The sequence below is a fragment of the Pleurodeles waltl genome, chromosome 3_1, assembly GCF_031143425.1.
Source record: "Pleurodeles waltl isolate 20211129_DDA chromosome 3_1, aPleWal1.hap1.20221129, whole genome shotgun sequence".
NCBI lineage: Eukaryota > Metazoa > Chordata > Amphibia > Caudata > Salamandridae > Pleurodeles > Pleurodeles waltl.
Window position 1 is genome coordinate 1,348,654,520 of NC_090440.1, and position 15,471 is coordinate 1,348,669,990.

The 15,471-nt window shown below is 45.1% G+C and overlaps 1 protein-coding gene across 6 annotated transcripts in view; it reads left to right on the plus strand.

The window, feature by feature from the left end:
- ABCG4 (ATP binding cassette subfamily G member 4) overlaps positions 1 to 15,471 on the plus strand; it is a 156,135-nt gene that overhangs the window by 97,394 nt on the left and 43,270 nt on the right. For all 6 annotated transcript variants that reach the window (XM_069224830.1, XM_069224828.1, XM_069224832.1 and 3 more), the window contains one exon: positions 15,015 to 15,065. In XM_069224830.1, the coding sequence (XP_069080931.1) occupies positions 15,015 to 15,065 (51 nt within the window). The remainder of the gene's footprint in view (positions 1 to 15,014; positions 15,066 to 15,471) is intronic.

The following is a 15,471-nucleotide window of genomic DNA, read 5'->3' on the forward strand; positions in this document are numbered from 1 at the left end:
TTTGGAGATCCAAAATTCTTCAAAAAAATAAAATTGAAAATCCCCTGCGATCTTGTGACAAGTTGGTACCATTTGAGGGTGGCGGCGGGAGTCAGCTATTACAGCCCCTATGCCCTGATTTGGGACTCCCCAGGTACTCCTGAATGCTTAAAGGACGTCTTAGCACTGCCACTGAAGAAGGCAGGTATAGGCACTCATTACAACCCTGGCGGTCAAAGACTGCCAGGGCTGTTTTGGAGGTTGCACCTCCAACAGGCTGGCGGTGCAAACTCGTGGATTACGACCACGGCTGAGGCACCGCAATCGCACTGCCGGGACCGGCGGTTGTAATCCGCCAGGGCAGCGCTGCCCAGGGGATTACGAATCCCCTTCCCGCCAGCCTTTCCATGGCGGTAGGAACCGCCATGGAAAGGCTGGCGGAAAGGGGAGTCGCAGGACCCCTTGGCATGGGCAGTGCAGGGGCCCCCCGGCACAGCCCCACACAGCTTTTCACTGTCTGCACAGCAGCACCGTCGCACGGCCGCAACACCGCCGGCTCCATTAGGAGCCGGCTCCCATGTTGAGGCCGACATCCCCGCTGGGCCGGCGGGCGGAAACTCAGTTTCTGCTCGCCGGCCCAGCGGGGATGTCATAATGGGCACCGCGGGAGTGCGCCGCATTGGCGGCCCCACGGTGGTTACAACATGGCGGGCGGCGGTTGCTGCCTGCCAATGTTGTAATGAGGCCCATAGTGTCTTGGGGGATCTATTGAGCGAAGGAGTGGTAATCTCTCTGGAGGATCTTGAGGTTAAGCTTGGGGGTGCTTTCTCTAGACTGAAGTATGCTCAAATAAAATGCTGGTTACGGGAATCCCGAGTATCATGTGGGGCTGCTGGCTTTTTGGAGGAGAGTATGTTAGCAGAGTCCCCCAGACTCAAGCGGGTTTCAAATTGGTATTGGGAGATATTAGAAGGATTGGATGGGGAATTTACACTGCCCGTCTCCCTCTAGGGGAAGGTTATGCCGCAAGGAAAAGTTCTGCAGTGGTGGGAATCTATTATGCTAAGTCTGTTTAGGATAGTAAAGCCGGCCTCTTTGCGGAGGAATCATCTGTTTACGACACATAGAGCATACCTAACCCCTGGAAGACTCTCTAAAATAGGTAGTAACAAGGCAATTAATTGTCCTAAATGTGACTTACAGCTTGCTTCTGATGTTTATATGTTTTATGAGTGTCCAGTGGTGGAGCTCTTCTGGAAAGATTTATGTAAATTTCTCTCTAGTATGTTGGGATGGGATGTTTCGGAAACTCTCCCTCTGATTATCTTTGAGCAGACACAAGGGGTAGGTGGTGAAAGTCACAACGGACATAAAGCTCATAAGAACTTAATTTTTTATTCTATTTTGGTGGCCAGAAGGGAAATATGTCGAAAATGGACAGTGAATACCCCTCCTCTGCTCAAGGATTGTCTGCAGGCCCTCTTCTATTTTGAAAGAATGGATTTGGCGGTGGGAGGCTCAAGTAAGAGGAAAGAGGAAATGTGGGCCCCTCTGCTCAAGTGGCGAGGAAGCTAAGTACGCCCTTATTGCAATAGGGACGGTATAAAGTGAGGCCTTGTATACTAACGTCCAATGATTATTTTTCCTCCTCCCCCTCTTTCATTAAACTGGTTGGTGTGGGTATACCATCTATTGCTCAATGTCTATATGAGAGGAAATGGGGGCTCCTTGGAATGATCAGCTTCTCTCTGGAAAAGGTGCCAAGATCAACTATGGGGCTCATATAGGAGTTTTTGTGAGGTGTATGAGGACCAAAAAAAAAAAGCATTGGAAAATTCAACAAACACAGAGACACTTTACCACAGAGAAACTTTCTCAAGAAAATGTTGGAATGCAGTTACTTAGAGTTACTTTGGATGACATGCTCCAGCAGGGAGACAGTCAAGGGGATCAAAAATTTCCAAATAAACAGTTACCTCGCCAAGGAAAGCAGACTTTAATCCAGTTCCAGTGTCAGTGGTCCCTTGCTATTGTCTTATATGGAGTCATCCACAAGAGAGATAAAATATGCTGAATATGCTCAGGGTTGCTGAAGATACTGTGCAGTTGAAAGGTATCTTCCTGAAGCCACTCCTTGGTCCACGCTTATGGCAGGTTGACTTTAGCCACAGCGGGCGATGTCCCTCAAAGCCCTTTTGGTCTGGCAGAAGGTAGTCACTACTGGTCTGCTCTAGTAGTCACCGGCCTCAACAAACTCAGGGGTTTCCTTCTGTAGCAATAACTATCCTTCTAGGTGACCAGACTTCAATCTGATTACCCTCCCGTGTCCTGCCGACTCTGGTGTAACTTTTGAGCATTGATTTTCAATCTCCTGGGCTGCGCTGCTTCGTGGAGAGACGATCCAGTCATCTGGGCCGTGAATTTGCTCAGAAGGCTTATTCAACGTTTGTGGCTTTTTGCTGTGAACAGAAAGTCAACCAACTGACTCTTGGAGTCTCTACTTCTAGCTGGGCTCAGGGGGTGACTTCTCCATGAGCAGGACAGTGCAAGCACTGTCCCTTCCTTTACTAGCCCAAGGAGCAGCAGGTGCAGTCCAACTTCGGTCCTCTTCTCCATTCAAGTGAGATCTAGGTTCTGGGTGCCAGGGATGTCCCTTTCATGCCCTGCAAGTGCCCTCAGGGGAGGTTACTGTCACTAGCCAATGGGCTACTGGATACCCTGATGCCTGATATCAATTTCCTGTGAAGTGTGGCATCCAGCTATCCCACAGTGCTCTTTTCTGCCCATTCCCAAGATATCCGGATGCCTCTCTTGGTATGTGGAAGTCAGTAGCCCGCCAGAGAGGTGTGGCTACTTGGGAGTTACACGTCATGGAAAAAACGGTTTGGGTTGTGTTTCTCCTTCTCTGTCCCGACACCAACCTGTCTACCCAAACAAAAGTGTAGTCCCTCTCGAGCGTGGTTACGATTTGTCCTTCAAAGGCTGCTGCCCCTTTAAAGTTTGACTTTTTTGTATAACTCCCCGTGTGGCTTGCTTCCAGAAGGACTGTCTCATGGTCAGCCTCAGCAGATGGCCTCTTGCAAACTTGGGCACCAGAGTAGCAACTTTCTAAAAGATGCATGTGGCAACAAGTTACATTAATTTGTGCTTAGGTATCAAGTTGGGCTTAATGTAGCAAGTTGTTTGATAATTTGAAGTACCAACTATGGTAATCCCATTCAGAAGTTAGCACAAGAGTTGTCAGCATGTAACTCTGTGCTCACCAATGGAGTTACCAGTCTCTCCTACAGTAAAAACGACAACTGTGAGTTTTTACTGTCAGAACATGTTAAAATTGTTCGACTGTTTAATATGCTGCACCGTGCTTTAGGACTAGATAGGCCTGCTGTAGGGGTGACTTATACATATTAGAAAGGTGATTTGGGCTTTGCCATTACTTAAAATGGCTAAGTCAAATTAGCAATTTTAAACTGCCCTTCCACTCTTCAGTGGCAGGCTGGGAGTCATGTTTTATCTTGTCCCGCTCTTGGTGGCACAATTTCTGCAGTCCCTAAGGGGACACTCTAACTTACAGGCCATGGATACCCATGGTATACCATATGTAGAGACTTAGAAGTAGGTTAGCTTATGTCAATTGGCTATAGGCTAATCAAATATTCTCTTTTTAAGGGTCAGGGCAAGGACACGAAGGTCTTATTAGCAGGCCTCAGTACACTCTTAGAGTAAAAAAAGCAGCATCAGTCCAAAACTTTGGGGGCAACCATACAAAAAAGGCCATTTCCTTACATTACTTTTAAGTGGAGTATACATACTTATCTGTCATTATTTTTGTCCTCTGTATTATGGCTATGTTATTAAGGTATCATGCAAATGTGTGCTCAGTATTCCTGACCCACACCCTGGTATGACTAAATAAAAAGTATATTTATGTTTAGGAGCCATGATGTTAAAGTTCTAGGATGCTGGGTTGTGAAGTGACATTGGGTCAGTGTACCAAGATGAGGGATACTGATCTATTGTCAGCTGGATATATGATATCAAGGTTCTGTCTCTACATTTTGTTCATCACTCTTGTGGCGATCTGGAGTGGAGGAAAAAATTGAGATTGAAAATGCATTTCCACAGGATCTGCGTTGGCTGTTTCATTTGGCATAGAACTATCATGTATTTTCTTAATCCTAGAAGATAGCCAAAAGACTCTCTTGAGAAAGATTTGGTTAACTTCCCATTTGTGACACTTTCCAGGGGTTCAAAAGATAGTGTCTGGCCAGTCATTCAGTTTATCTGGCACATTTTCTGCTGTCAGAGAAACTTAATGTTCAATGGTCTATTCCCAAGGCATCTTAGCCTCGGTCGATAGAATGCACAACCTTGTCCTCATTGATGAACAATATGAGTCATCATTGTGCATCTGAATTAGAACTGAAGACCCCATGATCCTGGGAAGGGTGGATTGTAATACGTATGTGCTGGGCCTCAATTCCTGTATATGTAAGGAGTCTTGACTCTTCTTGTGGTCACCATCAGTTGATGGCAAGGTCCTGTAAATGATCACCCTAGCCTTTCATGGATGCTTTGGTTGTATAACGAAGCATGCTTCTTCTTGCCTGAGTTGAAGAGCAACCGCTGTGTGGTTCCTATTGGTCTACCAGGTTAAAGATGATTTCAGTTGAGATGTGTTTTTTAAATGTTTGTTGAAGGAACCATCACTTTGATGCCTTTGTTTGCCCAGTTCCTCTTGAAGTGGCCCATTCCTGAGACATCAGAACAGAATGAGGGAGATGCAGGAAGAGATTTGAAAAGAAACACCAAAACTGTCTGTCTTTTTCAAATGTATAGGTCTAGGCCACTTAGCAGAAGAATCCATACTCCTGAAGAAAATACTTTCCATTTGTATGTACGGAGAATGGTCTCTAGGTATTGAATGCACTTCAAATGGGTAAACAATTATGTTTCCAAGTGAGAGATAGGCCGAACCTGCCAAAGCCTCAGACAAGCCATCTTGGATGCCTTGGTTGGCTGGAATGAAGTTCCTTCTATCAGTCAGTCGTCAAAGGTAAAAAATGCCTGGTGACATCTTTTTAAGGTGTACTACCACTGGTAAAGATTATTTCTGCAAACCTAAGACTTAAAAAAAGTACTTTCAGTTGGTAATGGGCTGGCTACTTTGAATCATAGGTATTTGTGATATTAAGATTTGATGAGAATGTGTAACTAGGTGTCTTAAAGTTCAAGCAAAGCCTTAAACCCCCCCCCTCCATGAGGAGCTGAAGAATCTCCCGCAGGTTAGATCATGCATAGCAACCATTTTTCAGATATTCATTTAACTTGTGTAGGCCTGTGATTGAATGCTACTCACTGGACTTCTTTTTGACAAGGATTAAACATTTCCTTTTATCTGGGATTTAGTGACAGATTTGAGGCCTCTTTTTTTATTGAGAGGATCTTGGCAGACAGTTGTAAATGACGAATGGCCCCCTTGGAGGGTGGAGTTGGTGGGGGGTCTTTCAGTGAATGTCAGCATATGTCCAATTTGTACCTAGCGAGGTGTTTGTTTTGGATAGACTGATAAAGTCTGGTTTCTGAACTGCATCTGAAAATAAAACTGGGATTGTGACTTCTGATGTACTTAACATGGCTGGTAGCTTTAGATGTGTGTAGTTGTGTTTTTGTGTGAGTGTGTTAATGTAGATGAGTGTGTCATTGTGTTGGTAGTTGTGGTTTGTTGTATGTGGGTGTAGTATCAAGAGTGTGTATGTTGTGTCATAGATTTATGGCATTGTGTGTTTTCTGATTGTTACCAAATCGCAGTTTGGAATTCACAAACAGCCCGATCTGGCCATTTGCGACCGCAAAAATGCATGATACATCTTGAGCCTCACTTTCTTCTAGTTTGCCCTCCCTGTACTGACACTAAAGGATGTTGTGGCTGCTGCAACTATCGCTACAGCAGCGCTGGTAACAAGTTTGGTTTGTGAGGGGGTGGTTGTTGTGGTGCTGACAGTAACTATGGAGAAGTTAGCTGTTGAGACACTAGTTGTGTTCCGAGCTGCATGGGAAACTTGGAAGTATTTGCTCGTGTTCAAGGTAATCCTCCTCCTTTTAGTATGGATAGTAATGACTCAAAGTGAGGATTATAATGCTGCATTCATCGTCTAGTAGTTCATGGTGAGGATGGTGCTGCTTAGGGATGTGATAAGCTCCCCGCTAATCTTCATCTTTGGCACTGTTAGGTGCAACATGTTCCTCATCCTCTTGTCATTTCAACCTCAACCGGCTTGGACTAAAGGTTGGCCCAAAAGGTCCTCGTCCTCTGACTCCTCAGTGTGCAGAATCCTGGGATGGTGGTTGCAACAATACCTTGACTTGTCATTGTTCGTGCAGTTAATAGGAGTGTGGTAATGCCTTTAACAGAGATCCAAATAATCTCTGAGAATTTTAGAGGATGTAATAATGATAGTGTTGTCTGCGATGATGATGTCAATGGTGCTATTCTCGACTGTGCCACTGGCCACTATGGAACTGTTTATGGCTTATTTATTGGCAGGATGAAAACAGTGCACAAAGGCTGAACCTGTTGTTTGGTATCTCTACAGGAGTATATATGCTGTCACTGAAGGAGATGGAGCTGGCCTGCTCCTCTCTGTCAGTGATGAAAGTAATGAAGACATTGTTGGTGGATATATTGATGATCATCTTTTCGTAAACAGAAATGATGGTGAGAGAATTTCAGAGGCAGCCTGAGAAGGCTCTTTCACAATAGAAGGAGCAGTCACTGATTTAGGCATCAACAGGCACACTCACACCAATGACTGTGGAACACCTACCCAATGCCTCCCAGTTATGTATACGTGGTCTACTCAACCACTTACAACTCATGAATCGCAAATTTATAGCAATGGCACTGTTGTTGGCTAAGAGAAGGGTGGCTATGTTCTGGGGGAAACAGACAGCTCTGAGGCCTACACAGTGAACACCAGACATGGTCTACTGTAAAGAACAATTGGACATTCATGCTGAAAACTCCCCCCGAACTTGAGACCAAAAGATATATGGAGCCCGCTTACTTCATACCTGTTGTCCAAACCTGAAGAGTTGTAAACTATAATATAAAGAGAGACCTGACATTAGTGGGACGGGATGTCGGTCATTTAATATGGTGCCGTCCAGGCTGCTATTTCAAACTGTTTCTTTGTGGAATGGCTCTGGTGTTGTAAGCTCACTGTTTGTTTTTGTTTTTATCATGCAAAACTGGTAATAATAAAATTTAAAAAACAGGCACACTCATTGAGGCCTTGAAGATAACCTCTTGGTCATACAGACTATGGGCATGAATAAGATATTGGTGATAATACCGCCCTCCGCTGCCACGGCTCCATCCATCAAGTCGACGGAGTTCTGACTGCCGTATTTAGATGTACTGCGGCTGAACAGCCACAAGCGAGTCTCTTGCTAGCTGTCAGGCTGGCGGGCTCCCCCCAACCATATTTAGATGTTACAGTTCTGCAGGTGGTGAGCAGGCGGCGGATTGCTGATGGAGGGAGTCTGCCGCGAGACATTGTACAATGGCAGTGGCATTGAAAAAGAGCTGGGTTTCACACATACTTTGTAGAATAGCTATATGTGTCCACCTGCATTACACAATACACACACACTACAGGGAGTGCAGAATTATTAGGCAAGTTGTATTTTTGAGGATTAATTTTATTATTGAACAACAACCATGTTCTCAATGAACCCAAAAAACTCATTAATATCAAAACTGAATATTTTTGGAAGTAGTTTTTAGTTTGTTTTTAGTTTTAGCTATGTTAGGGGGATATCTGTGTGTGCAGGTGACTATCACTGTGCATAATTATTAGGCAACTTAATAAAAAAATATATATACCCATTTCAATTATTTATCATTACCAGTGAAACCAATATAACATCTCAACATTCACAAATATACATTTCTGACATTCAAAAACAAAACAAAAACAAATCAGTGACCAATATAGCCACCTTTCTTTGCAAGGACACTCAAAAGCCTGCCATCCATGGATTCTGTCAGTGTTTTGATCTGTTCACCATCAACATTGCGTGCAGCAGCAACCACAGCCTCCCAGACACTGTTCAGAGAGGTGTACTGTTTTCCCTCCTTGTAAATCTCACATTTGATGATGGACCACAGGTTCTCAATGGGGTTCAGATCAGGTGAACAAGGAGGCCATGTCATTAGATTTCCTTCTTTTATACCCTTTCTTGCCAGCCACGCTGTGGAGTACTTGGACGCGTGTGATGGAGCATTGTCCTGCATGAAAATCATGTTTTTCTTGAAGGATGCAGACTTCTTCCTGTACCACTGCTTGAAGAAGGTGTCTTCCAGGAACTGGCAGTAGGACTGGGAGTTGAGCTTGACTCCATCCTCAACCCGAAAAGGCCCCACAAGCTCATCTTTGATGATACCAGCCCAAACCAGTACTCCACCTCCACCTTGCTGGCGTCTGAGTCGGACTGGAGCTCTCTGCCCTTTACCAATCCAGCCACGGGCCCATCCATCTGGCCCATCAAGACTCACTCTCATTTCATCAGTCCATAAAACCTTAGAAAAATCAGTCTTGAGATATTTCTTGGCCCAGTCTTGACGTTTCAGCTTGTGTGTCTTGTTCAGTGGTGGTCGTCTTTCAGCCTTTCTTACCTTGGCCATGTCTCTGAGTATTGCACACCTTGTGCTTTTGGGCACTCCAGTGATGTTGCAGCTCTGAAATATGGCCAAACTGGTGGCAAGTGGCATCGTGGTAGCTGCACGCTTGACTTTTCTCAGTTCATGGGCAGTTATTTTGCGCCTTGGTTTTTCCACACACTTCTTGCGACCCTGTTGACTATTTTGAATGAAACGCTTGATTGTTTGATGATCACGCTTCAGAAGCTTTGCAATTTTAAGAGTGCTACATCCCTCTGCAAGATATCTCACTATTTTTGACTTTTCTGAGCCTGTCAAGTCCTTCTTTTGACCCATTTTGCCAAAGGAAAGGAAGTTGCCTAATAATTATGCACACCTGATATAGGGTGTTGATGTCATTAGACCACACCCCTTCTCATTACAGAGATGCACATCACCTAATATGCTTAATTGGTAGTAGGCTTTCGAGCCTATACAGCTTGGAGTAAGACAACATGCATAAAGAGGATGATGTGGTCAAAATACTCATTTGCCTAATAATTCTGCACTCCCTGTATATATACACCCCATAATCCATTGCCATTACACCACAGCACAATATTGACATGCAGAAAACACACAATGCCATAAATCCATGACACAACATACACAAACTGTTGATACTACACCCACATACATCACAATCACAACTACCAACAATGACACTCATCTACGCTAACACAATCACACAAAAGCACAACTGCACACATAAGAACAACAACCACAACCAAACAACAACACTCCCCTGAGTGTTGCACACTTCGCAACACAGAACCAAACCTACACAACAAACATCAGACTTACATGCAAGTGTCACAAATACAGACACAACCACATCACCCAGTCCAGTCCCCTCTACCTCAACCAGCCAATCCACTCACAGCCCTCCCAAGTAAAAGCTTTGAGGTGCCAGATATGTGCTCAATAGATGCCCATTCATGAGGAGGACACCCCTGGACTATAGGCAGGGCACACGTGAAAGGCACCACAGGCAGGGGGCATTGTACCATCAAAACCATTTTCACAGTCACATATGAGTCACATTGCCAAGAAAACCTGCATGATAGTAGGACTACATGTCTGGTGACCTGAGTCAGACTTTCACACAGTGTGTCCCACATTGTGTATTGCAGTACAAGTCATTGTGTCAGTGTAATGGCATTGGAGTTCAGTGATATACATGTCCTGACTCACCTTCACAACTGGAAGCACAGTATTTCACTTACAGGTCCCACTTCAAAGTGCACACATGGTCATAGTTTGCAATTGTGATTTTGCATTTTGTTTTATTTTGGTGCAAGCATTAATTTGGTGATGAATACTTTCACCAAAATAAAAATTGTGTATTCAGCAATATAACTATACACAAGTGTCCCCAATAATGTCTGACACAGATGTAATACTGACACATGTATGTCACAAATTGTGTTATAAAATGTAACTGTACCATGTATAGTACTGCACTGGCTTCTGAGCAAATGTACAGTGAGCATACAACGTACACTAGTGATATGTAATGCTTACCTTCGAGTCCGGTGACGTCAGGGTCATGTTTCCTCCATGTTCAAGTGGCAGCAGCAACAGCAAGTCTAGTCCAATCGGGTCCAGTTGGAAACAGAAGTGGAAAAGGGGAAAAAGGTAGGTTTTTACCTCATTTTCCCTTCCAATCTGCCAGCTCAGATGTGGAGGTAACACCGCCACAATTGCCTTGGCGGTAAAGCACATCATAGTCTGCTCGGCAGGAAAGGTGGCTGGAGCTCAGCCGGCAGCCACTATATCCAATTTTGCCTTAGTTGCGGATGGTACCTTCTGGGCGAGTCAACTGGACTCGGGCGGTCTATCGTCTGTGGGACCGCCAAAATCTAAATACAGCGGGCAGATGGCCAAGAGGTGGGTGGGAAAGCGACGGCGGAACCAGGTCTACCAAGATCTAAATTAGACCCTAAGTCAGGAGTGGGACTCCAGCAGCCTTGTCAGAAGATGTAGGTTATTTATGCTTCTGTTTTTAGATGTTTTATGGCTCCCCGTGCTTCCTCCAATTATTAGCCTTTAGTGCTTGCAAAATGGTATGAGCAATAGATGTAGCCTTTATGCAGGTGCTCCACATGAAGCCTGAACTTTCTGCGTGTCCCACGAGCCCTGAAAAAGCCTATTTGTAAAGGCATCAACACAGCAGATGCACTTTGCCTACACTCCTGATACAACCCACTGATTCGTATGACCGAGGGCAGGAACATCAAAATGTTAAAAGCATAAACAAGAAAAATCACTTATACAAAGACTGTTGAGGAGAACTCCGAAGGACTCCCTCTACACGTTTGGTAGAAGTAAAAGAATGAGAGGTTTGGTGGCCTCTGGAGGGAGTGGTGTTTATCGTAATTTCACCTCTTTAGTTGACGTTTATGTCCCAGCCTGATGACGGGAATGATTCAAGCATGTGACTTTATTTAAGATCCAGAAACATCAGTGTTGGGCTTAAGGTTGCAAAGCTACAAAACCTGGCGCTGTAGAGCTAAACAGACTAGGCAGAGAAGAAGAGCACTGTCAGAGGCTCAAATGTTGCAGGAAATGGAACAGTGATTCAGGTGAAGACATCTCTGGAAGAGAACAAACTAAGAGCTTGCAACACTGGCTTTGCCACGTCAGCGCCATCGGAAAATGAAGTGCCTTTAGGCCTTCGGAACCCGTGGAAGCTTTTGCAGATACATCCCAGATATGTTGTGTAAATAAGACAAAGATAGTTCCTGGCGTCTAACCCGTGTGGCACGTTAAAGGAATTAAAAACAAGACCTGGTGCTTTCACAAGGAGAAAAATGTGTCCTGACGAAATGGCTGGATCACAAGCATTTCCTGGGGTGTTATTCTAGGAATCCCACCACTGCAAATGACACGTCCTCCTAACACGCACGGGCTCCTCTGGGCAAAAATAATAACAAGCACATCCAAGATAAAACATTAGGAACTGGTAAAGGGAAATACCAGGGAAGATGGATTACTATTCTGGCCAGGACTGAAACCTGCAACTCTTGGAGCAAGAGAGATTAGGTGCCACGGAGAGAGCTCAAAAGAATTCAGGAATATTTGACCTAACACGAAGACTTCGAGACACAGTACATGTGTGAAGTTAGACACAGAAAGTGCCCAATCGGCACAAAAACTAGAGAGTTGGAGGCAGCACCATCTGGTTCCACTGACTGACCCATGAAATACGCAGAAACAAGCCATTAGAAGATGGGACACCCAGTCTCCCTAAATGCCCAGTTGGAAAAGCAAAAAAATAAAAAAACAATGAAGGGAAGCTGGCGGTGGGTGTTGGCATAGGAGACCAGCACTGGATTTGAGTATGCCACGGTACTGCACAAATGGTACAGATGTCTCACAGGCAGGAAGTATGGCGAACGGTAATAATCCGCCATACGTAGGAAACAGGTACTATTCACCAAACACATTAACTAGACATGACATAATTGATACTGGCAAAAGGGACTATGAAAAATTCAGAAACAGGTAAATTCCCAATGGACAGGGGAAATTTATATAAAAACGGCAGTAGCGAGCTGGCAGAAGAGTTCAGGAATAAGCTACCTAGCGATATACACTTACGGAAGCAATAGAGTAATAAACTTGGGACGTAAATCTCGTTTACAGAGCTATGTTCGCAGGATCCGTGTAAACAGCGGCTTATATTGTTTGAAAATGTTGTGACACAGCGCCACTTAACGGTCAAATCGTAGACCAACAACAACAATTTTGTAATTTAAAAAAAGCTTTTTTTTTTCAAATGCTTTTATTTTGTTCATATAAGTGAATAGGAGCATTTTAATAAATGCAACTAAATCCTCCACATGCTCATCAGAGGCAGTAACCTATATACAAATCCCATTTTAGGTCTGGTGTATAGACAGATTTAGCTCTCTTGCCAAAATAAAAAAAATAGAAATACAAACATATATACATACATAGAGGTGCTTCTCGGTCAAACCCTCTTCCTCCTCTGATCTGTGTAAGAGCCATTTACATTTTGTTCCCTTCCATTATAGCCTACAGCACTGGGCAATTCGTCAATCACAAAGAACCATTGTTCTCGTGCTCTATGGTTGATGGTATTTTTTCCGCGCGCAGCAGTCTGAAAATAAGTCCACTCCATGGGTGGTGTGCTTGGGTTCCTGGCCGGTCATTTATTTTTATATATTTATATGTTTTCCTTTTTTCACAATTAATACGTTTGGGAAACATAAATAAATGACAACACATTTCACGTTTGCCAAGGTCAGACCTAAAGTCTGTCAATGTTTGTTTAAATTTCCAAACCCTATTCTGTCCTTCACGTTTTAGTTTCCCACTTAGAAGACCTGTGCATTCCATGTGTCCATGGTCTGAGGTGTACCTGCCTGAGTTAGGAGTGCAATGGGCTTCCGACCAGTCGCAGGAGCAAGGTTCAACTCCACTCCAAAATACTGTCTGAAGTTTCAAAGTTTTTATTACGCAATGTTCATTGAGTTGTTTCCAAAACGTCACTAGATTTGCAATTTTTGCAAAAGTCACTGGGCTTAAATTATGCTGTAACAATGCTGCAAACGTAGGCAATAACAGAAAAAAATCAGTAAAACTGGCCTTAAGTTTGAGAAGTCTTTCGCAGAAAAAGATTTTGTATAAAATTTTTCTGCAGAAACTTGCTCTACAAAAGTTATGACAACGTTTTGGGAAGTTTACAAAACTTTGCAGTCATTATTTATATTTAAGCAGCCCCTGGTCCTCGGTGAGGTTGCATGCTATTCCACCTCCGTGTTTGAATGTAAGCTGCGACATAGGAAGCTGGGCCCAAAAATGTATGGTCAGTTTATAACAACATCCTCCTGAGTACATCGCCTCTGTCCCTGAGACTATAGCCCTCATTAGGGGTTTGGGGGCCCGCCAAACTCATACCGCCACCTGACCACCAGTGTGGCCAGTACTCTGCTGGTCCTATTACGAGTTCACCGCAGGGCCAAAGGGCGGAAACAGCATTTCCGTCTGCCGGCCCTGCGGTGAACAGGGCGAAAACATTGACGGCGGCTAGTAATCGCGCCGGTGGCAATGTGGTGGTGTGGCAGGTGCAGCAGCAGCTGTCGCACTTTCCACTGCCTGTAATTCAGGCACTGGAAAGCACGACGGGGCTGTTCATGGGGGCCCACACTCCTCATGCCAAGTGCATGGGCAGGGGCCCCTAAGGGCCCCTCGACACCCCCATTCTGCCAGCCTTTCCATGGGTCCAACTTCAATGAAAAGGCTGGCGGATTGGGGAGACGTAATCCCGAGGGTGACGCTGCATGCAGCCACACCCTGACTGATTACAACCGCCGAGACTGCCAGGCTTTTGACTTGCGGCAACCTGGTTATGTCAGAGGTTGGACCGTGGCGGCTCCGCCACTGTCGTAATGTGGCGATTGGACCGTCATGCCCGCGGCAGTCCGACTGCCACAGCAAATCTGGCTGTCTTAAGACCGCCAGACTCATAATGAGGGCCTATGTCTCTGAAAATCAGGACACTAACTAGGACTTCTAACCGGGGCGTAGCTTGGTCAATAAGATTAGAGGGGTGTGAGCTTCAGATTTCCCAACAATGAAGCTGGCATATAGGGGGTCATTCCGACCCCGGCGGGCGGCGGAAGCCGCCCGCCTGGCTGGAACCGCCAAAAGACCGTACCGCGGTCAAATGACCGCGGCGGTCATTCTGACTTTCCCGCTGGGCCGGCGGGCGACCGCCAGAAGGCCGCCCGCCGGCCCAGCGGGAAAGCCCCTTCAACAATGAAGCCGGCTCCGAATGGAGCCGGCGGGGTTGAAGGGGTGCGACGGGTGCAGTGGCACCCATCGCGATTTTCAGTGTCTGCACAGCAGACACTGAAAATCTTTATGGGGCCCCCACGGGCCCCACGACACCCGTTCCCGCCATCCTGTTCATAATGTTAAAATACATTAAACGATAACCAGGGTGCACAAGAGGGTCTTAAGGGGCAGTGGAAAAGAAGAGGAATGTAAATTGTTAAGGTTACTAATTGAAAAAAAACACATTATTTTGTGAAATACCAACATTTTTGAAGTTGATCCAAACAGAGAGAGGGAAAGAGTGGGTGCCTGTGTTTTTGTCTGTGTGCAAAAATTGCTGGTGAAATCCGACAAACACCTCACCATACCCCACTGAAAGCAGCTGTACCCAAGTATTCATTGCAAAATACATTTATTAGGGGGGTGTACCACGCCATACAGCCCTCTGAATCTTCGCCCCTGCTTCTAACCCCCCAACACCCTTCATGGATGATAAACGCAGCACTTCTGTTTTTGTTTTTTTCAGGTGTCTGCAAACCTTAAATTAAGCGAGAAACAGGAAGTCAAAAAGGAGCTGGTGAGTCTTAGAGATGGGTGAGTGGGGGTGGAAGAGGTATATTAATGTGTTCCAATTTCTGTCATTTTAAAAAAAATGTCTTTATTAGTCTTTTTTGTAATTAATATGACTCTGACAGATATGGGGTGGAGTCTTCTAATCTCTTCCATTCGGTTCACACCCATGCCAGACCGCAGGTCTTTATCTGGCTTGGAGCCACAGTAGTCTCTGGCCGTCTCAGGTGAAAACTCTTCCAAATTGCCATGTGTATTAGCATCCACCAGCTCCCATCTGACCACCACCCAGTTGTCCAGAGGCTGCCCAAAATGTCTCAACCTCAATGGTAGCCCAAACGAGGGCTTTTCTGTGGTGGGGATGTTAGGTTTTACGCGGGAGGGGTGCAGGCAGAGATGTAAGGATCTGGCTC